Below are 23,688 nucleotides of genomic sequence, written 5' to 3' on the forward strand. Positions count from 1 at the left end.
GTAGCTTCTGGTCCACGTTCTGTGGGTTACAACTGTATACAAAACTTTGAGATTATTTTAAGTGCAGGAAGCTACACTTTGTTTTGCTCATGGGTAAATATATATTGAGTATTGTGTTGACTGTGGTAGTCAATATACGAAGATTTCTATAACAAAAAATATTTCCTTAAAAAAATATGTTCATCTTTAATTACCAATAACCAATTTTTGTATAAATACACTTGCTGACTATTTTTGGAACTCCTACACAAGTGCATAGAGAGCCACCAAGCATAGCAGCTTTGAGACTGGCAAGACTATTTATAGGACATTTATGGCAGATTCTATGGATACACCCTAAATATGTGACATGGGAATATCCCTTCAAAAGATGTTCATTACAAACAATTAACATTTTTATAAGTGAAGATACTTTGTATAAAAAAATATATATAAAAGCGTAACTGTAAAGATATTATATATGATTTCCCCTTTGAAAACAAACAGAACAATGTCTACAGATCCCATGATGCCTTGTGTTCTCTCTCAAAGTAATTTAGCATTAAATCCATTTAGTTTCTGACAAGTAAATGCACTGAACACTGCACAGAGCTCATACAGGATGTAAATGGTGACCAGCCTGGCAGCTTCTATCACATGGAGGAGCAGGGAACATGTACAGTACATACAGGATGTATATGGTGACAGCCTGGCAGCTTCCATCACATGGAGGAGCAGGGAACATGTAATACGTGGGAGAAATCATAAACAAACCAGTGACATGCAGTCTATAGCCTGTGCTGTGTGAGCACTAAGAGTTAATATCCGATCTGGACAGAGCTTATGCTGCCCATGACAAGGTGGGGGAAGGGAGCAGAGAGAAGAGCAGAGACAGAGAGATAAACTGCTGTAGAATCATAGACTGGGATGGTTGTCAGCTCTATTTTCTGTGTGTCTAGCATGCTCTATTGCATAGCCTGAATTAAAGGACTTTGGATTTTAACCAGTGAGTGCACGTCTTAATTTTTCTTGCGTATGCATTTTATGACTGTTGTCTGGAACCCATGGCACCCTGACCTACTTTGAGAACATGGAAAGGCTGAAGATTTCAAAGGAGGCAAAGATACACGTACATATGCATGCAGAGACATGTCTAATGGAAGAGATTTATTGAAAAGTTACCTACCCCTTTTAAGGGAACCTGTCACCAGAAGACCAAATTTTAGCACTCCCCTAGTCCCCACAGAGCATAGTACATACACTGCCAAAATGTTTTTGTATAAAAAATAGGTTTTACAGAAAAAAAGGTATGCTACATGGTACCTTTCAATACCATGTGCTGTGTGACTAGGCACTCGTCACCTGGGAGTGGCTGGAAAGGAGCAGTTTCCCCCCACCCTTGGGAAACTGCTCCTCCATGTGTCCTTTTTAAATAAATGAACAACTCCCATCATGTTTTAATAGATTTGAAAAGGACACATGGAGGAGCAGTCCATAACAACCCTCGAGATCTCAAGGGGTTAACAATCTTCCTAAAAGCCGTTTCTGATATGTGAGGGGTGCAGATTTGAAAATGGGTTGATTATTTAGGGGGTTTTTGATATTAAATATGTAAAATTTCATTCAAAGCAGTATTTATTCCGAAAATAACCAAGCCTGAAAATACCGAAAATCGATATTCGATTTGTAAGCCGAGTTACATCAAAATAAATTATCCAGACATTTCAAAAAATATGAAAATGTAAAGTAGACATATGGGAAATGTTATTCAATAACGTACATAGATGATAAATCTATTTGCCTGGAAACGCAATAATTTTGAAAATGGCAAGTTTTTTTTTAAAAATGCATAATTTCTTATTTTTTTTGTAAATAAACGTAAAACTTAGAAGCAAAGATTTACCACTAAAATGAAGTAGAACATGTGGAGAAAAAACAATCTCAGAATCACTTTGATAAGTAACAGTGTTCGAAAGTTATAACCATATAAATAGACGCAAGTCAGAATCCAAAAAATAGGGCTGAGCCTTAAGCTACAAAATGGCTGCGTCCTTAAAGGAAACCTACCACTTTCAAATTGTACTTATAAGCATAAAATACCGTGCACTAGCTCAGGATGAGCTGGTGCCGGAGCATATCTTTGTTATTTCCATAAAGCGCTGTAATGATTTTTAACACTTTTTTAATCTTTATATTCTAAGCAGCTTCGGCGCACAGTGATACGCGCTTGGCGCACCGTGCGCGCAACCGTGCATGTGTCTGAATAGGTGACGTCACGCATGGTCGTGTACCACCGTGCACCGAAGCTCCTTAGAATATAAAGATTAAAAAAGTCTTAAAAAGCATTAAAGGGAACCTGTCACCAGGAGAGCTATTTTTAGCACTCCCCCAGTCCCCACAGAGCATAGTACATACACTGCCAAAGTGTTTTTGTATAAAAAATTGGTTTTACAGAAAAAAAGATATGTTATATTGTACCTTTCATTAGCATGTGCTGTGCGACTAGGCAGTTGCCAAAAGGCAGGGTCTGGAATGGAGCAGTTCCCCCCCATCCTTTGGAAACATGTGACCTTTTCAAATATATGAATGACTTCCACCACATTCGGGATTGGCTGTAGAGGAGCAGGGGGCGTCACTAAGCCCAGTAAGGGGTGTTTTCATATATTTGAAAAGGTCACATGGAGAAGCTGTTCCCCAAGGGTGGGGGGGAACTGCTCCTTTCCAGACCCTCCCTTTTGGCAACTGCCTAGTCACACAGCACATGCTAATGAAAGGTACAATATAACATATCTTTTTTTCTGTAAAACCAATTTTTTTATACAAAAACACTTTGGCAGTGTATGTACTATGCTCTGTGGGGACTGGGGGAGTGCTAAAAATGGCTCTCCTGGTGACAGGTTCCCTTTAAAGCACTTTATAGAAATAACGAAGATATGCTCCGGCACCAGCTCACCCTGAGCTGGTGCATGGTATTTGATGCTTATAAGTACAATTTTAAAGTGGTAGGTTTCCTTTATGGGATTAAAGCCACAACATAAAAACTAAAGTAGTAGCACATAAAAAGATAGGGGGAGTGAGGGCTGGAGTAAATTTGCACCAAACCTTGTGGCTAAATGGAAAGTTGAAAGACAAGAATTCAATACTTGGCTATTCAAGAATTTGGTGCAAGCAGTGTCCATGTCAAAGTGACTTTGCACTCCTCCTATGGTCATTTGGTGCAATAGAATAACAGAGAATGACACTGGAAGTCCAGCTGTATTCTTTGTCTAGTGGCCAGCAGGTGGTGGGTTAGCCATCAGTGAGTCTACATAAGCTAATACATCCTGTAATGTAGAAACCCGAAGGTCATGTTCAAAGAGCAGTAATATTAATGCCAAAACCAGGAACAAAATGTATGAAGAAAAGTATTATGGAAAGATCTGGCCTTCTTGTTTTGGCTTAGAATGGTATTATACGGAGCAGAATACTGCTGTGTGAACATAGAATTATAGGGGGAGATTTCTTATCAGTCCTATGTAGCTTCTCTGCGTATGTGATTGTCGCAAATTTTTGCACAAACATAATTTTTGCTGTTTTTTTTATCAAGAAAAAAACGCAACTCTAAAGTCATGCAATGGCGGAAAAAATACACCACAGAGTATGCAACACCACATTTATCAAGTGAGAATTTTCAAAAGAACGCAAATTTAATCACTAAACTACACCACATAGGAGGTGGTGTATGTGGGTCCATTGCTACTACAGGGGGGAAGTTTTTGCTCAATTTTGAAGTTTTTGCTCAATTTTATGTTTGAGGTATCTGAGAATTTCCTGTGCAAAAACATCGCAAAAAGTCAGAAATTGAGCAGATGTTAAACATACGTGTGACTGGTGCAGTCTATTCGCATAGAGCACACACAGCTAATAGTCACATCAGAAGGCATCTAACACTGCACATACACCGGACTATAAATCTGACTGATGGAAACCTGCCAGTCTAACCTGCCTAATGATAAATCTCCCCCATAGAGCACATTCTGCTGGTGGATCTGCCCCTGAGTCCTGGTGCTTTGTGTTGGTTTCCTCTTTTCAGCAGCTTTTCCACCATATCTGCCGGCAATAAACACCAGATGGCGGATTAATGTATTTAGAGGGTAAAGTCGGCTTTTAAAACATAAAAGTACACGTCATTTCTTTTTTTCATGCTAATTTTTTCATAGAATGTATCACATAAACATGAATGCGCATGTTCTGCTGAAATATAAATGAGTGCAGATGCATTTCAGGAGACTTTACACACAGCAAATTACTCTTGAAAATGAATCAAAAACTATTTTTTTTTTTTAAAAGTGCAAGGTAAATAAAGTCATGAGAATGGTCAGTTCAGCAACGACACTGCAGCGAAAAGGTTAAACTTATTCCTTTTTAAAAAAAAAAAAAAAAATGAAACTAAGCAAGAAATTATAATTGTTCATCAATCGCACTGTTCTCACAGACTGTAGTACACACAAAGCTACACCAGAGGCGGTAGCGCGCCTGAACTAGTGACGTCATTCTACATCCGGCAGCAATCCTCACGTGGGCCCTGCAGGCGTCACATGATCCGGCTATGGGGAGTCACATGACACAGACGCTCCGCCATGGCCGGGTACCTGGGGACCTACGGGGAGCCGAGCGATATAACGCGGCAGCAGGAGCGACATTACCACCTACTGTCCGAGCTGCAGAACCTCGTCAAAGATTTACCGAGGTAGCGAGCAGTAACGCATGTCATCCTATGTGTGCACTGGGGCCAACACTGCCTGCATCTATGGGGCTGGATGTGTCGTAGACCCGCAGTAATATCTCCCTATCTCAGGAGCCCCCTATAACATCGCCGTACTACTAATGTGAATACCGCCATATACACATGGGGGGCAGCTCTGTGCTGCCTACACACAGGGATAGTCCATTGTGCTGATGCTGTGATATAGCATGCGCTTCACTGTGTGGTCGGCCAGTACCCAGGGATTGCACAGGGGTGCACAGGGGGGACATTACACACCTCATTGGACTCACAGAACCTTTCCACCAGCTGAGCTGCATGTATTCAGAACCCTAAACCCGATCTGTATAAGACGTTTCTTACCTGCATCCTTCTTCTCCATTCACTGTGTATAGGAGCAGATGGATAAAGCCGAGCGATGTGCGCCATTTCCAGCTAGTTATCCTGTGGATAGGGGATAACTTACATACTTGGGACCTGTACACATTGCTACATTTATAAAATTTAGAGTGAAAGCCACACCAGGGCATCATAGATATTAGTACTCCCCATCCTATGGTATTAGGATAGATGAGCCACAAGTGTCTGGCCTAGAATAAATGTGTTTTTGGGGTGGCGGGTAAGGAGAATGGCTCTCAGCCCAAAAAGCCTTCCACTGACTGCTGCTGGTATAATATCAAACATGTTAATCATTCATCTTTTCTTCTGCTATGTGTGTGTTGGTTATATGATGTCATGGCTTCTTATAATCATTCTTCTACTTTCCTCTGTTTTCCAGCTCTTTTCAGCAGCGCTTGTCATACACCACCCTCAGTGATTTGGCCCTGGCACTCATAGATGGCACTGTCTTTGAGATTGTTCAGGGTTTGTTGGAAATTCAGCATTTGACAGAGAAAAACCTCTATAACCAGCGTGTAAAGCTGCATGCAGAGCACCGAGGTAAAGAACCAGATCACTGGTCTTGTTATTCATGTGGTTATTACTCATCCATTTCCCTCCTCTATACAGAGGATATCATGTCACATCTCTGATAAGTGCATAAATATACCTTTCTTTTGGAGACTTTTTTTTCATTTATTCCATAAAAGCATAAAATAAAGTGTACTTGCCTTGTTTTATCCTGGACAAACCAGCACTGCAGCTCTGGTGCTCCAGGGCTCAATTATGACGTCAGTGACACATAACCAATATAGCCAATCATTGGTATCAGGTGCCTCTGATGCCATAACCAAGACCAGGTTAAACGAACAAAGTGCACATTGTTTTGTTCTTAAAAGGGATATTACAGCAATTTTGACTTAAAGACAGTATGATACATGAAGGAATACGGAAACATTGCTGTCACGAATGACGTGCTGCCTTGTCAAGTGACTTTAGGTGCGACGGTATGGGTTAATTTATTTAGCCCATTCAACGTTGCGCTCACCTTTCACTCATGACACAAACTGAGCATAAATCACACCTCATACAGTCACACTCTCCAATTATTAATCCGCTGCCACCACTTATTGGCATAGTTAAACAGTCTCTTTGTTTCTGATGGAGGAGGGGGGCGGGGGTGAGAAGATGACCTTGTGTTTTTTTAAATCTGCACTCAACAGTCTTCAGGTCAGAGTTTATCAAAATGTAAAAACTCCAGGATGTCATAAAAGATGCCTAAACACTTCAAAAGATGCCAGTTGTTATATAGTTCAACAATTCTACACAATTAACAGTTGTATTAAAGGGGTTATCCAAGATTAATAAATAAGAGCCAGGCTTGGGGGGGCTTTTTTAAAATAATAAACGTGTACTCGCCTCCTTCAGCACTGCTGATGTCCCGCGCTGTGGTCTGTTTGATCCGTGCCCCTGTATATGTGTACAGGGGCACGTAAGCCGCCCAAGGGGAGCTTCCGGCTGGCCGATGTTGGCCACTCCTATCCGTCACTATCTCTCAGCATTGTAGGGCGCTGGGAGATAGTTTCAGATGGGAAATTTGGGCCTGCCGGAAGCTCCATGTGCATGGCTTCCGTGCCTCTGTAAACAAACATGGGCACAGATCAAAAGGCCTGTTCAATGAACACAGCACAACAACTCCCATCTGCTCTGAGTCACTGTAGTAACCAGCTTATGTATAAATACTTACTTAAAGGAAATCTACCTTTGCTTTTATGCATTATGAACCAAGCATATCTTGAGAATGCTGTAGTTACACTGATGCTGAAACATATATTTTGTTTGCTAATGAGGCTCTGTCACTCCTGTGGCTGACCTGGTGCTCTCTTCACCCTAATTATGCACTGCTTCAGCCTTGTCCTGCCCAGCATAAACTGAGAATATGTCATCACTGTGTTGTCCCTGACAGGCAGAAGTAATCAATCACTGCACCATCCCCCAGCTACTGTTTGAGTCATCCAGCTCAGGTTGATTAGTCTTGTCTGGACAGTACAGGCAGCTATTTTATGTACAGCAGCCAGCCTGCACCCAGCTTTCTCAAGGTCCTGAATTTTATAATTTGTTTTTTTGAGCAAACCACTAGGATCAGGGATTAAACAATATGTGTTTCTGCGTCTATGTAGCTACAGCATTGTCAAGGTATGTTTGGTTCACAATGCAAGAAAACAAATAGTAGATTTCCTTTAAGGAAAGGGCCTATGCACTTAATAGATCTTATAGGACTGTGTCCAGCTACAGTCCTAGAATATAAATGCATTTTTCACACACATGGTCTGGCTGCACAGATCTGCAGTACTGTTACCTAACACAAGCTGCTATTTTACAAAAATTGACGGATTCACTTTAATGCAATGTTTCTGCATTCCTTTGTTTATTTTCAATGCCTCTAAATGGAGGATTTATTCCTCTACTTCTTAACACTTGACACTGCAACATCTAGGAATAATATGTATTTAGAGGGAGAACAAGAAACTGACCTCCTGCCTTTCTGCTCTACAGACTTAAGGATACATTGAGACCAGTCATAGCAATGTTAAGTATCTTTGTGATCAGATACCCAACTTCCAGAAATCTTCTTCTAAATGGCTTTTAAAATAATCTAAATCTAATTACTTTCTGATCAGACCATATGTTACATATTGGTGAACGGCCTCTGTGTGCAGGGGGCAGCAAGCGGGTTCACGTCTGTGAGGTTTTGAAGGACCTATACATTTTCACAAATCTAAAATTCTAAATTATGAGAATTGTAATAACTAACTACATAATACGTTGGGGATCATTTAGTCAAGGCATTTGTTAGTGTTTTTTTGTTCTGGGGGGTTTAGGACTTGTTTAATTTATCTTAGAGCAGTGGTTCTCAACCTTTATAATGCTGTGACCCAACAGGTCTAGTCCTCCATCCTTGTCCCCCTCCTCACTGTCAGTAGCCCTGTGAGAAGCTGGAGGGTCGTGTGATGATTGCAGCATCACAGGTCCTTTAGCCGGCAGGCTGTAGGAGCTGTATTTCTGTATAGAAATAGAGCTTCTATAGAGACCCCTGCAGCGAGACCTTGAATGATGTCATTCAAGGCCCCGCAGCAACTAGTGTGTGCATAATGCACACTTGTTTTAGTGCATTTGAAACGCAATAAAATCTCAGCTCCGATGGCTTTAGATGACCCGCTGTGTTTTGGTCGTTCAACACCTGCTGTTGTCGTGACCCACAGGCTGAGAACCGCTGTCTTAGAGGTTGATCTATCAGATCTGGATCAGGCTCAACACTGAAAAATTCTTGTGCGGCTAAAGTCACAAATATACAAATGTGCCAAAAAAGTTGCAAATATAAGAGAAAAATAAAGGATCCTTAATGACCCCCAATGTGTTTTTTTTTTCTTCATCTGAAGGGTTAAAACAGGAACTCTTGAAGAAGCATAAAGAGGCACTGCAATCATGTAAAGCCCACAACTTGCCTGTACTCCGATCCACCCAGCAGAAGGAGATAGAGGTAAGTAGCTTTGAGTGCTGTGAGAAATCTTTAAAGGAAATATACCACTACGGTGGTAGGTGCATCTAACGAATGTAAGGATAGCCCTTTTTAGGGCTAATCCTTTACTCGCCTCTATCTTTTCTAATCTTTAATCAGGGTAATACGCAAATTTTCTGAAGAGGCTACTGTGGAGTAGCTGGAGCTGAGGCTTGATCCTCCAACCCAGACATCTTCAGCGCGCAGCTATGAGGATATTACCAAATAGCAGTGCAGATTCCAGCTTTAGGATCCCAATTTTCATTTCTATTTTCATAGCTTTGCAGGACAGTTCTTTTTTGTGATGTCATTTAGGAGGCATTAAAATATTGGGGGGTATTTATAATTGGGCAGGCTCTGCAAAATGTCTGCCTCTGGAGCTCCTTTACCCGTCAGGTTTATTAAAGTCGCTTTGACCCTTTAATAAATCCCACGGGAGTGCCTGAGATTTATTTATTTAAAATAAACACAGTAAGATTAAAAAGACACTATTTTTGAGCGGTGGGAAAAGGCCCTTGTTATATGGCCACTTTTTACAGAAGAAGTCAAGAAAGACATAAGATATGATATTTATTAGCAGTCACACTACACTAGAGATGTGAGAAGTTGGGTAGCCTGTGTCAGAGATGGAGGCAGAGCTACTTTGTATTCAGAAGCTGAATAAAAATGTACGAATAACACAAAATGCCAATGCGGTGTTTCCTTGTAATCAGCCATTGAATAGATTACTACGTTTTGGGATGGGCAGCTGTAATGTGACATGATGAAGTACTGATAAACAGGCGTGCGTCTATAATCTCTTCATTTCACAGCTTAAACCTCATTAATTTGCTGTAAAATTACATCTTCACCGCTGTGTCCTGGAAGATGTATGACTCATTGATTGACTACTGTAAAGTGAAGACTGAGGTTTCTTTGCTGAAATTCTTTTTTGTTATTTCCCGCCTTTGTTCTAGGAAGGGCTGGTTTGATCTAAACATATGTAATGTATAATATCTATTGTAACAATTATCAAGTTTTGTACTGCATGTGCAGATTCACTGGGGAACATTCTTGGACTACCTGCACACAGACTTTCAAAAAGTATACAGTCAGGCCCGGGTTAAGTAAAAGACAATTTCTGCAGGTTTGTTCTTAAGTTAAATCTGTTTGTAAGTCAGGACAGTCGAGTGTAACTCCAGACTACATACATAATTTTTTTCCCCTTGTTACAATTGGATTTTCAATAAGGATTATCAATAAAACGTCATTGCAGACACCATACAGCTGATCATTGCAGCCTGGGACTAAAGTAAATTACCAGCATCCAGAAAGATTCATCTGAGGTCTATGGTGTCTGTCTCTAGTGTATGAGTAATCAGTAGAAAAACTGTTCTTGGACATGCTCTATTGTGTAACTGGTCGCACAGTACATTACTATAATGGCTGTGGGCACTGATCCATTAACAAATATTGCATTTACAGCAGTCCTGTACCAAAATAACGGAAGGGATGCAGCCTTTTTTCACTGTCATGTGCATCTGACCTTAGTGCAATATTCAGTGCTTTAATGTTGAGTTGGAAAATTTATGAATATTTCTACTCACTGTCCCCCAGTGAGTAGCCAGCAGCCACTATCCCCAGTGTACAGCCAGCCAGCCACCTGTCCCCCAGTATATAGCCAGCAGCCATTGCCCCCAGTATGTATCCAGTTAGCCCTTGCCCCAATATATAGCCAGCTAGCCCCTGCCCCCTAGTATATAGCCAGCTAGCCCCTGCCCCTTAGTATATAGCCAGCTAGCCCCTGCCCCCTAGTATATAGCCAGTATATAGCCAGCTAGCCCCTGCCCCCTAGTATATAGCCAGTATATAGCCAGCTAGCCCCTGCCCACTGTATATAGCAATTCGGCCCCAGTATATAGCCATTCAACCCAGTATATAACCTGCAGCTCCCCATTGTGTAAGATTATGGCACCTTCACAGTGTAATGGCTTGTAAATCTGCAGCACTGGAGATTTATCCTGCTTGATTATGATGGTATATTCCCTGTGTTGTTGGATCTCCTTCAGTATGTAATGCATACCTCCAGGGTGGCAGATTGAGTGTTGATTGAAAATCGTGTGTTAGATGCATATATTTTTGAAGTCTTTGTACCCATATTCGAATCCAAACACAACATGTAACTTGGTGCACCCTGTCTATGTCTGCCTTGGGTGGTTAATCAACATTCATTAGATGATGTTTTAGATTATTAGATTAATTGTTGTTATTGTGTGTTGTTTTTTTTTTTTTTGGTATTTAAATTTTTCTTCATTTTTATTCTTGCAGGCTCTAGAACAGAGAACCCGAGAAGAGCAGCGAATGATGGATGAGAAGATAGTCCTGGAGCTAGACCAAAAAGTTATAGACCAACAAAGTACCTTAGAGAAAGCTGGAGTTTCTGGATTTTATGTTACAACTAACCCTCAGGTAATTCTATGTCCTTATTCTTAAGAAAAAAAATTATATTTTAGTAATATTTTACTCATAAAGGTACAAGGTCTTTAAATGACCAGCCACTTGTCAGCTACTGATTGCTGCACGTGCAGGAAGTCAGTTCTCCACTGATCTTAAAGGGAACCTGTCAGTGTAACTTAGGACACTAAACTAACTGAAGGTTCTTACAGAGCTCTGGTTTAGTGTCCCAAATGGCCCTGTATTATATCTATCTAGGCCACACAAAAAAAAATTTATACTTTTTTTTTTTTTTCTTGTGAAAACGGACATTTTATTCTAGCCATTGGAATGTGCATTGTAAAAAGGCATAATCAAATACAGCCTCATAAAAGCCTAGGTCTCAACATTCATGATGTACTGCATTCCAGAAAAAAAAAATTCTACTTAACTCCGTCCTGAACTCTCAGCGTTTCCACGGTCGTTCAGTGAAGTCCTCTTGGGACACCCTGCCTTTAATGCAGGCCTGTGGGTATGGTGCATGTGCAATGAAGCTGGGTTTTACTACACCAAATGGGTGCAGCAGAGATAAGTCTGATATCCTCTCTCTAAATGTTTTTTATTTTAAAGGAAATCTCGGATCTACCTATTAAGGTGAATCCGGTGGCAGGTTCCTCTAATAAATGCCATTTGAGCCCTATTTAGGGCTAATCCTTCAGTGCCCAGTAAGTTTGTAAATCTTGTATTGCCCTAATATGCAAATTAGTTGAAGAGTGAAAGATTAGTGGAGTAGCCGGAGCTAGCCTGAGATCTTACCGGGTACTCATCCATGCCCGGCATAGAGTATGTATGCAGAGCTGGCTGAAGCACGTATGAGTGTGCGCAGGTACCAGGATCTGCGTGCAGAAGATATAGTAGGGGGATTGAAAGAGGCTATTGGGCGTGGAGTAGCCTCACCGTGTAGCTTCAGCTCCAGCTACTCCACACCCCATACACCTCTTTCATTATAAGGGCAATAAAAGATTTACAAACTTATCGGACAGAAGGATTAGCCCTAAAAAGGGCTGCAATGGCATTTATTAGAGAAACCTGCCATAGGATCTACCTTAATAGGTAGATCTGGAATGGTAGGTTTCCTTTAAGTGGCCTCAGAAGGTTATGATAGAGGGGGATTTGGGACACTTAACCACAAATCCATAAGGTGTAGTTGGTTTAGTGTTGAAAATCCCCCAGACTGGTTCCCTTTAATATTGATGGTCTATCCTTCATTTCCATGCAACCACTTGAATAATAATCTTTTGTGGAATCTTGTTATGTAAGGTAGTGAGGTAGAAAAGGAATCTCCTCTTTCATACTGCCTTCAGCACACAAATACTGATGCACAAAGATTGCTGCTACATTTGATATGTATCTGCACTTAAATAATTGATGTGCAAGTCAGAAATAAGACTCTTTGGCAAGGCCTGCGGATTCCTTATTTCTCTTAACTGCAAATTAACTGCAGCACTTTAGATCACTAGAATTTTGCTATAGAATCGGCCCTGTCCAGGTCCAACCTATTTTTCACCTTAAAGAAAATCTACCGTCACAATCCAGCATGACATTTACTTATAGATCCAGGCTCTGTGACCAGTGATTGCACTAGCATTTTACCAGAAGAGTAATAATAGGAGTATTATTACTCTTCTGGTAAAATGCTATGTGACGCTCTGAAGAAACTTACCATTTTTGTAACTTGTAACCGTTTATAATGTTAAAAGATGGCTGGTATTACAGCCAGTGTTTTCTGTGCTTTAATAGCAAATTGAGGCAATGGTAATGTTACATAATGCATTAAACAAGGGGTGCACAAAAACTTCAACCTACAGACTATGGCTGTGTAGAGAGAGAGGAGTAACATTGCCTGTACAAGCAGTAATGGGACCTTTGAACATCACTGTAGTAATCTTTTTATTTCCATTACGTCCCCCATGACGGCACCTGGAGGTTGCACCTTGACCTTTGGTAGGGACAGGAAGTTGCGAAAGATATAAGGCCCCTCCTCTGCCGCTGTTCCCCAGTGTATTCCTGTCCCTACCAAGGGTCAGGGTTGCGAGACCTCGTCTCTCCCCTTGGGGGGGGGGGGGGAGGGATGAAATTAGAAACCCCCCCAGGACGGGCCGCGAGCGGGGGCTGTACCTCCCTTCCTGGCTGGACGTCTTGCGGGACGTGTCCTGGCTCCCCTCCTCCTGCGGCCTGGAGCTGAAGCCGAGGGGAGCATGGGTCTCCGGACCCTGGATGAGGTGCCCCCCGGCTTCCGGGCGCTACCTCCCACAGCTACTGCCTCCTGTACGCCGGTGCGTACTGCGCGACGGCCGTGTATCGCCGGCCGATTCGCGCATGCGCAGTGCGCCCGACTTCCGGGTTGGGTCACGTGACTCTTAAAGAAGCCATCTGATTGGCTTAGAAGGTGGCGGGAAGTTTAAAAGTGCTTCCTGCTTTGTGTCAGCCTCTATACCACCAACGAGTTCACTACTGAAGCTGTGGAAAATATCCTTTACTATGGCGGACGACCTTGGTTCTTCCCCCATTGTCCCGGGTACCGTGAGTACAACCAAAAAACTTTACTTAAAAGGGAAAAAAAAAAAAAAAAAATTTGGTGTGCATTATTGTTTAGATTCTAATATAGTCTGTCTCCTTGTCCTAGGACGACTCTTCTAGACCTAAGGACAAGGAGAAGAAAGACAAGGACCCCAAAAAAGGAAAATGTGTTACTAAATCAAAAAGATGTCTTTCCTGTAACATAAGATTATCAGATTTGTATCCAAAATCACTATGCTATGAATGCCTAGCCAGGGCCCTACAACAGGAAAAGGAATCAATGTTAAATGAGCTTAAAGCGGCCATGCGGGAGGAATTCCAATCCTCTCTTATGATGTTTACCAATTTAAACCGACCGATACCGGGACTGGGCCCTGAGCCAAATCCCGAACCTGAACTGGTCCAGGATCCGGATTTATATCAAGAGCCAGCTCCTAAAAAACTTAGATCCCAGGACACTGATTCGGACTATGATAAATACTCTGCGGCTCCTACCTATTCTTGGAAGGACTCGCTTGATGATGTCTCCTCGGTGTCCGAGGATAAAGGAACCTCAAAATACCTTTTTTCTAATGAGGAACTGGATAACCTCCTTAAAGCTGTACGTAATACGCTTAACGTAGAAGAGGTGGTAGAGCCGAAATCCATCCAAGACGAATTGTTTGGGGGGTTAAAATCCAAAAGGAAAAGGGTTTTCCCCATAAATCAGACCCTAAAAGATATTGTCCAGGAGGAATGGAAGAATCCTGAGGGGCGGGCAAACATCACTAAAGAGTTCAGGAACAGGTTACTCTTTGACCCCAAAGAGACAGAAACCTGGGACAGCCCCCCCAAGGTAGACATCCAAGTGTCTAAGGTGGTGAAAAAAACGGACCTGCCATTTGAGGACTCTTCCCAATTAAGAGACCCCATGGACAGAAAGGCTGATGCCCTACTCCGTAGAGTTTGGGAATCTTCCATGCTCGGCCTCAAGTCTAACATAGCTGCTACCTCGGTAGCAAGAACTCTGTTCTTTTGGTTAGGTGAATTGGAAGACCACCTTAAAACAGATGCAGACAAGGATCTCCTTCTACAAACAATACCGCTGCTGCGTTCAGCGACAGGCTTTCTTGCTGATGCTTCAGCTGAAAACATCAGACTGTCAGCAAAAGAAGGGGCTCTATCTAATTCAGTCCGTAGGGCTATTTGGCTTAGACAGTGGGGAGGGGATGTAAAATCCAAGACAAAGCTCTGCAACATCCCATTCACAGGAGACTTCATGTTCGGCGCTGAACTGGATACTCTTCTGGAAAAAGCCTCTGATAAAAAGAAAGGGTTCCCGGAAATTAAGAAACCCCAGAAAAACTATTCCTTTCGGAATCCCAAGGATTCTAAAGACTCCAGAGGCAGAGGAAAACAGGGCCGCTGGTCCTTCAACAAAGGTGGAAGAGGCCGAGGATATCTATTCTCCAACCTTCCACATCAATCAAAAAAACAGTGACTACCAGGTAGGGGGGCGTCTTCTTTTCTTTTTCCACAGATGGGAAACGATCACATCAAACAAGTGGATCCTGAGTATCATCAAATCAGGTTACCAGATAGAATTCAGCTCCCCTCCACAACAAAAATTTCTTATCTCCAACCTAACATCTCGGAGAATGACAATACAGCTATGGAAGAATCTTCAAGAATTGTTAACAATGAAGGTAATTGTTACAGTTCCCAAAGAAGAAGAAAAGAAGGGCTTCTACTCCCCCTTATTTCTTGTGAAAAAGCCAAATGGGACCCTTCGACTTATTATAAACCTCAGGCGGCTAAACAAGAACATAAAATACAAATATTTCAAGATGGAATCAGTAAGGACAGCCACCCCACTAATTCCTCCAGGCGCACAAATGTGCACTATCGACCTAAAGGACGCCTACTATCATGTCCCCATACACAAGAATCATCAGAAATTCCTAAGATTCGCAGTGGAATCACCTCAAGGGAAGGTCTGCCACTTCCAATTCAGAGCCCTGCCCTTCGGAATTTCATCAGCCCCCAGGACCTTCACAAAGGTCATGGCAGAAGTGACGGCATTTTTGAGGAAAGAAGGAATCTCAATTATTCCATATCTGGACGACCTCCTCATAGTGGCAGACTCGACCCCGACTCTTCTCAATCACAGAGATCGGACGATACGAACCCTGCAGAATCTGGGCTGGATTATAAATTTCCAAAAGTCCCATCTAGACCCCCAGAGGGAGACAAGATTTTTAGGAGTAATGTTAGATTCCAGACGCCAAACTTCTTTTCTTCCACAAGACAAGAGAGAATCCCTTACCTCCTTCATAGACAAATTCCAGAGGAAAAAATCATGCAGCGTCCGTTCAGCCATGAGACTGCTAGGTCACTTAACAGCTTGCATAAACTGTGTATCATGGAGCCAGTTCCATGTAAGAACACTACAGGCGTGGACACTAAAAATTTGGGACAAGAACCTGGATCATTTAGACTTCAAGAAGGTCATTCCCCTGGAAGTCAAAAATTCTCTAAACTGGTGGAAATACCAACAGCATCTAGAAAAGGGAATACCATGGAATCCAACTCCAGTCCTGATCATCCAAACAGACGCCAGTTCCTCAGGATGGGGAGCTGTTCTTCCAGACCGTTACCTTCAGGGGTCATGGTCCCCTTGGATGAGAAGACAATCCTCAAACCTAAGGGAATTATCGGCAGTATGGGAAACACTAAAAAGGCTACCCAAAACCCAGGTAAAGAATATCAGGATCCTCTCAGACAATGTGACCACTGTGGCCTATCTACGTCGTCAAGGGGGCACAAGATCCTCGGACCTGATGGAGGTCACCAAGAAGATCTTCTCCTGGGCAGAAAATCACCTAGATTCCTTAACAGCGGTATTCCTAAAAGGGTCAGAGAATCAGTCAGCGGACTTCTTGAGCAGAGAAAAGATAGACCCACACGAATGGTCCCTGAACAGGGAAGTTTTTCTTTCTCTAACCCAGAAATGGGGCTCTCCATTGGTAGATCTGTTTGCCTCAAAAAAGAATACTCAAACAGAGGTATTTTTTTCCATCTCACCCAAGGACAACCCTATGGGACTGGATGCCCTAAGCCAATCATGGGGGACAAATCTAGCATATGCTTTTCCTCCATTTCCCCTAATCTCCAGAACCTTACAAAAAATTCTATCGAGTCGGACAACAGTGATCCTAGTAGCACCATTCTGGCCGAAGAAACCTTGGTTCCCACTTCTCTTGAAACTAGCAATTTCAGGACCCATCTTCCTTCCCTACAGAAGGGACCTGCTACACCAGGGCCCTCTTCTTTACCCAGACCCGAAGTTTCTGAACCTAGCGGCCTGGCTCCTGAAAGGGAATTGCTCCTAGCTAAGGGAATTTCTCACCAGGTCATACAGACCCTAATAGCAAGCAGGAAACCAATCACCAACAAAATATACTACAAGATCTGGAAAAAGTATATATCCTGGTGCGGGGACCTTTCCCCGATTCCGGGCAAACCGGATATCATTAAAATTCTGGATTTTTTACAGGATGGGTTTTCTAAAGGATTAAGACCTAACACCCTTAAGGTCCAAATTTCGGCCTTAAGCGCCTGTTTTGACTTCCCATTAGCAGAGCACAAGTGGGTGAAGATGTTCATGAAAGCAGTCTTAAGACTGCGACCTACAATCCGATCAGAGATACCAAAATGGAACTTATCACTAGTCCTAGACTCCCTTATGAAGCCTCCGTTCGAACCACTCTCGGAATGCAGCCTGAAAGACCTATCTCTCAAAACCTCCTTCCTTGTGGCCATAACATCCGCCAGGAGAATTGGAGAACTGCAGGCCCTATCCTCCAAGGAACCCTTCCTGATCATCTCGGAAGACAAGATAGTACTAAAATTAGATACGTCTTTCCTCCCAAAAGTAGTCTCAGACTTCCATAGAAGTCAGGAAATCGTTTTACCATCTTTCTGTAACAACCCAAAGAATGAGAAGGAAGCACTCTGGCATACCCTTGATGTCAGAAGAGCTGTCATAATCTATCTAGACAGAACCAAATCTTTCAGAAAGTGCAGAAACCTCTTTATTCAGTTTGGGGGAAAAAATAAAGGAGAGAAATCATCAAGTTCCACCATTGCTAGGTGGATAAAACAAACCATCTCTAAATCCTACCAGCTACAAGATGTGAGTCTCTCAAAAAACATAACAGCCCACTCTACCAGAGCTATGGCTACTTCCTGGGCAGAGAAACGGGGAGCATCCATCTCCCAGATCTGCAAGGCAGCTACGTGGTCAAGTACATCGACATTCCCAAAACATTACCGCCTGGATCTACCTTCTAGCCATGATTTGAGTTTTGGACGGAAAGTTCTCCAGGCTGTGGTCCCTCCCTAATCTATTTATCTGGTAAGTCTCCAGGTGCCGTCATGGGGGACGTAATGGAAAAAGTGAATTAGTCTCACCGGTAATTCTGTTTCCATAAGTCCACCATGACGGCTATATTTACCCTGCCCTGTGTTATTAATGATGTCTGGCTAATATCTTCTAGCTCTCTACTGGAACCCCGGTGGTTATTTGGAAGACACTGGGGAACAGCGGCAGAGGAGGGGCCTTATATCTTTCGCAACTTCCTGTCCCTACCAAAGGTCAAGGTGCAACCTCCAGGTGCCGTCATGGTGGACTTATGGAAACAGAATTACCGGTGAGACTAATTCACTTTATTTGTTATCCATGGCCTCCATCCTTCTAAAATTATGCTAACTATGCTAATGAGCCAGAAGGGCTATTGGGGCCTTACCAGAGCCTCTCCATTTTGTAGCTTCCCGGGCTGATAGACTGTCTCACCCTCCCCCTTTGCTCCTTTGTTACTTCCCACAGTGTATGAGCCTGTGAAGCTGCAACATGGAGGATTTATGGTAATACGCCCCAAAGCCTTTCAGGCTCATTGCCATAATATTAAAAGTTGATTTTAGAAAGAAGGAAGCCATGTATAACAAATATAGGAAGATTACCACAGTCAAGGTGCCTGGATCTATAAGTAAGTGTCCCTGGTTTAGTAGACTTCCTTTCATGAGGAATAAAGGAGAGGTGTGATTTTGAGCAAACAATAAAAGCACACCCAACAAGAAAACGGTGCAAATCTGTTTGTTGTTTTTTTTTTGTCATTTTTACTGCATTTGGAATTTTTTTTTCTACTTCAGAGTATATGGCATATGGGATATTAAATACCATCACTAGGAAGTACAACTTATTATGCACTAGGAACTTTACACAGATTTTTCTGTGTCACCAAACTATGTCTACAGGTAGGGTGCAAGGAAGTAGTGCAGGATTCAGATACTGTACTATGAGAATTGCTTTTTTTTATCCTTATCCATTCTATATGGAGTATATGAGTTTTTGCTCAATTTTATGTTTGAGGTATCTGAGAATTTCCTGTGCAAAAACATCGCAAAAAGGCAGAAATTGAGCAGATGTTAAACATACATGGGACTGGTGCAGTCTATTCACATAGAGCACACACAGCTAATAGTCACATCAGAAGTCATTTACCACTGCACATACACCGGACTATAAATCTGACTGGTGGAAACTGCTCAAAATCCTGCCTAATGCTAAATCTCCCCCATAGTTTAAAGATCAGTGTATTCTTATTAATACATTTCCCCATTATTTCCTTATTAGATTTTGTTTCTACTATTTTCCTTTTGTTGCACTTTATAAATGTTACTCATGTTGTCAGTTCGTGCTAAGAATGGCCTGCCTCCTGGCTATAATCCACTTAAGCTGGGAGGACATCATAAGTTCTTATGATCTCATGACCGAGGAGCAGAGCAGGACAAAGATTCAGACTGTGCGTTGAGATTATTTTGTCTAAAATGAATTCTTACAGTGGGATAATCCTATAACTGATCAATATAATAAAGAAAAATGAATAACTTGATTGTTTTTGTTCTCTTCCAGGAGCTAACATTACAGATGAATTTACTGGAACTGATTCTGAAATTGCAGCAGAAGGAGTCTTCAACCAGCAAAACCTATTCCTAGATTTTTATAAGAATGGGACTTTTTTTTGCATTAGGTCAAGGCTGACCATAGGAAAAAGAGGGAACATGATTGAAAACCTTCCATTGCTTTGATAAAACTGATGTAAATATTTTCTATCCCTACACTGCTAGTTATCCTGTACATGTATTTTAGAACATAGGACTTTATTCATAGCATTCTTTTGATTGCATTAGTGTGTTCTGTGACTGCCAGTATTTAATGACAATGTCATACGTCTGGAAAAATGATGTCTGAACAGAATCAATACGTGTGCTGTCTATAAAATACAGAAGTGTGATGAAAGGGGTTTTCCCACAAAACTAAGTCATCGCTCCGTCAGATAAAGAGTGGACCGAAGGACCCCTCGTTTTCGTGATCTGTGGGGTCTCAGCACTAATACCCCCACTGATCAGTAAGTTAGGCCCTATCCCGAGAATAGGGCCTAACCTTTCTTCATGGGAAAACCCCTTTAAGGCCTGAGGTTAGGTAAAAACCATAAAAGTTGTAGAGGTCCATCAGTTTAGGTAGAAGCCAAGATTTTTTTTTGTTGCCATGGATTACATGTTTCTTATACTTTAGCCATTAAGTAATAGATATTTTTATTATTTATTTTTCCAGGTGTCTTCTCACAGATGCACATAGTGAATTCTGTGAATGTCTGATGGTGTAAATATTATATACCTAGTGACTTTATTATTATGTTCACATGTTATTACAATCCTGAAGGCTTTTCTTTACGTAGTAAACATTCGCATTGCTTTTGTTTCATCTGAAGTTTCTACAGAAAAGGCAACTTAATAATTTATATCTCTATTCCCTATAGGCTGAAGGTTGTATGCCATATTATAAATATGCACTGCCGTATTTTCAAGGAAACCAATATTGTGCAGGGTATAAAAGGTCAGGTACACATGTAGGCTGTCTACATAGCTTTATACTCTGCTCAAATAAAATAAAGGGAACACTAAAATAATTTCTATACGAGATCTCAACAAATGAAATACAGGCAGTCCCCAGGTTACGTACAAGATAGGGTCTGGAGGTTTGTTCTTAAGCTGAATTTGTATGTAAGTCGAAATTTTATAATTGTATATCCAGAAAAAAAAATTTTTGGCCCCAGTGACAATTGGAGTTTAAACATTTTTTGCTGTAATGGGACCAACGATGATCAATAAAGCTTCATTACAGACACCTTATAGCTGATCATTGCAATCTAGGATTATAGTAAAGCGTTCAGAAAGCTTCACCAGAGGTTAGAGGGGTCTGTCTGTAACTATGGGTTGTCTGTAAGTCGGGTGTCCTTAAGTAGGGGACCGCCTGTATTCCATTTACAAAACATAAATATGATCAATGAAAGTCAAAATGAATATTCCATGTACGTCTGGATTTGGAATGATGCTAAAAATCAGTAAAATTTTGGGCTGATCCGAGCCCTCAAGCCGAGGCTCATGTCACGAGTGAGGGGAGGCCGCCGCGGGGACATGTCACGAGTGAGGGGAGGCTGCAGCGGGGACATGTTTAACCTCCTAATAGAAAATATTTCCCAAAGTCGATTATGCTACTTGTGCATAAGTGGTATCCTTGTGATTGTACTGACCCAAAGAATAAAGTAGACCTGTCATTTGGGGCGTACAGTGAAAGCCGTAAAATCCAAGCCCACAAGAAAACAGTGCAAATGCATTTTCTCACCAATTTCACTACATTTTTTTGCACAGCATGGAATATTAAATACCACTATGCATCACTATATTACACAGAAAACATGCACAGTCTTTAAGTCCTTAGGACGCGTTCACACGTTGCGTTTTCATTGCGTTTGAAACGCGTTACAAGAGCTGTTGAGAGGTAATTTGCCTAATTACATTACCGTTACCAAAACGCATGTGTTAACACATTGTTAATGAGTGTTAACATTGCGTTTATAAATGGAAATGTTATCCGTGATGTAATTAGGCAAGTCACCTCTCCTCAGCTGTTGTATATGTGTTTCAAATGCAATGAAAACGCAGGTCAAAACGCAAAGTGTGAACACGCCCTTAAGGACGTAGCCATTTTGTAGCTTAAGGCTCAGCCCCGTTTTATGTATTCTGACATGCATCGTTTTATATGGTTATAACTTTTATTTACTTTATTTTACTGTTACTTTATATTCGTGGTAAATTTTGGCTGATATGTTTTGTATTTATTTACAAAAAAATTATGAATTTTCCATTTTCGAAATTCAAAATTATTACATTTTCAGGCAGATAGATTTACCACCTAAATAAGTTGCTGAATAACATTTCCCATATGTCTACTTTACATTGTCCAGCAGCTTAAAAACCGAATAGCGATTTTCCGTTTTTCAGAATTGACTCTTTTGGGGATAAATACTGTTTTGAATGAAATCTTAATAATATCAGACCATTTTTAAATCTGCACTCCTCAAACGATCAGAAACAGCTTTTAGGAAGATTGTTAACCCCTTGATTAAATCAAAATGAAGGTGAACATTTTTGCGCACTATATGTCTCTTTATATGTTGGCTTATGGACATTTTTATTGATTACAGGCCATCTAACAGGCACTGCCTTCAGGCAGCCCTGGGGTCTTGATTGGACCTCAGGGCTGCCAGGGGAATGATCAGTGCCCCCCAAAGACTGCGCGGGGGAGCCCCAAAGGCAGTTTAATTGCCGTGGTCACGCTGACAGCGGCATTTAATGGGTTAAACACCCTTGATCAGAGCCTACTCTGACCGCTGATGTTACACTGGGGTGTCGGCTGTTAGTTATGCCTGTTCAGCTCAGATCTCCCGCTGAACCAGCATCAGCTCTGATTCCGATAAATCATTACATTTGCAGTTACATTTCATTTCCACTTTATTTGCTAAAAAGCAATGTAACCTCAGCATGTGATCACGGTTCAGGCCTTTGGAATGCGTCAAAAACTCAACAAAAAACGTGACGCGGCCTGAAGGTGCGTCCACATGTTCAGTTTTTCAGATGCTGTTTTTGATGTCCGTACCAGGAGTGAACATAGAGGGAAGAGTAACTCTTCTCAATGATAATCCTTACTCATTATGATCCACACCTCCTTTTGGCTTCAAAAACTCATGACCGCGGCGTGTTAGAGGCATTTAAAGTTAGTTAAAAGTGATTACGCTGTACAACTCTTACGAGCTGTTCCAATGTTCAGGTCCTGCTGTATCATTTCTCCGTTTTCAAGAGGAAGATATTAGGAAACTAATATTGGGACAAGAAGGACGGGGCCCCAGTACCTCTGGTTTAGATGTTCCTGTGTTTTGCCAGGACAGCATTTTCCTGGTGAATTCTGCTGCTTCTAATGGTAGGACTCAATAAAGAGTCTGTTCCAAAAGAGGAGTTAGGAAGGACACTACATACAACTAAGGGTACATTCACACGCGGTATGCCCGCCGTGCGGGCATACCGCCGTGTGCTGGAGGTGAGGAGGAGGTGACCCCTCCTCCCTCCATAGGAAATAGCGGCACACGGCCGCACATCCGCCGAAAGATAGAGCTTGCTCTATCTTTTTGCGGTGTGCGGCCCGGATTGGTGCCACACATGTGTGGCACCGGATCCCCGCCGTGCCGCTATTGCCGTCTATGGGGACGTACATGCGGCCGCATGTACGGCCCCGCAGACGGCAGTGTGAATGAGCCCTAAGAGACCTGCGACAACTCCAGAGTGACAAAAGTTTAGTTGGTCCCTTGATATATTCTACCTCCTTATACGCAACACATTCACAATTCACGCCCAACCTTTTGTGAATTAATTTCGGTAAAATGAATAATTGTAACAACTGTTAGGTCCCTTTGCTCCCTATACCCCTCCATTATTTCATAAGGGGCGCCACATAACGGGCACTGAACTTTCCAGAAATAATTGCAATTTCCATCTTGGACTCCATTGCACATCATGTTTCAAAACCACCTATATGTGCAAAATGCTCATTTCACCAAGTGTATTACACTACACCACATAATACACTTTCTAAATTCCC

The 23,688-nt window shown here is 41.9% G+C and overlaps 1 protein-coding gene across 2 annotated transcripts; it reads left to right on the plus strand.

The window, feature by feature from the left end:
* Positions 1 to 4,514: 4,514 nt before the first annotated feature.
* LOC140126739 (protein DGCR6-like) lies at positions 4,515 to 20,455 on the plus strand. 2 transcript variants are annotated; one of them, XM_072146544.1, is made up of 5 exons: positions 4,515 to 4,708; positions 5,512 to 5,662; positions 8,542 to 8,642; positions 10,968 to 11,108; positions 19,606 to 20,455. In XM_072146544.1, exons 1-5 carry the CDS (start codon positions 4,568 to 4,570, stop codon positions 19,687 to 19,689), a joined length of 618 nt encoding a protein of 205 aa, XP_072002645.1. In that variant the 5' UTR covers positions 4,515 to 4,567; the 3' UTR covers positions 19,690 to 20,455. The 2 variants fall into 2 exon arrangements, with proteins under 2 accessions (XP_072002645.1, XP_072002654.1); XM_072146553.1 differs by having other exon boundaries at positions 4,522 to 4,708; positions 5,502 to 5,662.
* Positions 20,456 to 23,688: the final 3,233 nt, after the last annotated feature.

This window comes from Engystomops pustulosus, chromosome 1 (genome assembly GCF_040894005.1).
Source record: "Engystomops pustulosus chromosome 1, aEngPut4.maternal, whole genome shotgun sequence".
NCBI lineage: Eukaryota > Metazoa > Chordata > Amphibia > Anura > Leptodactylidae > Engystomops > Engystomops pustulosus.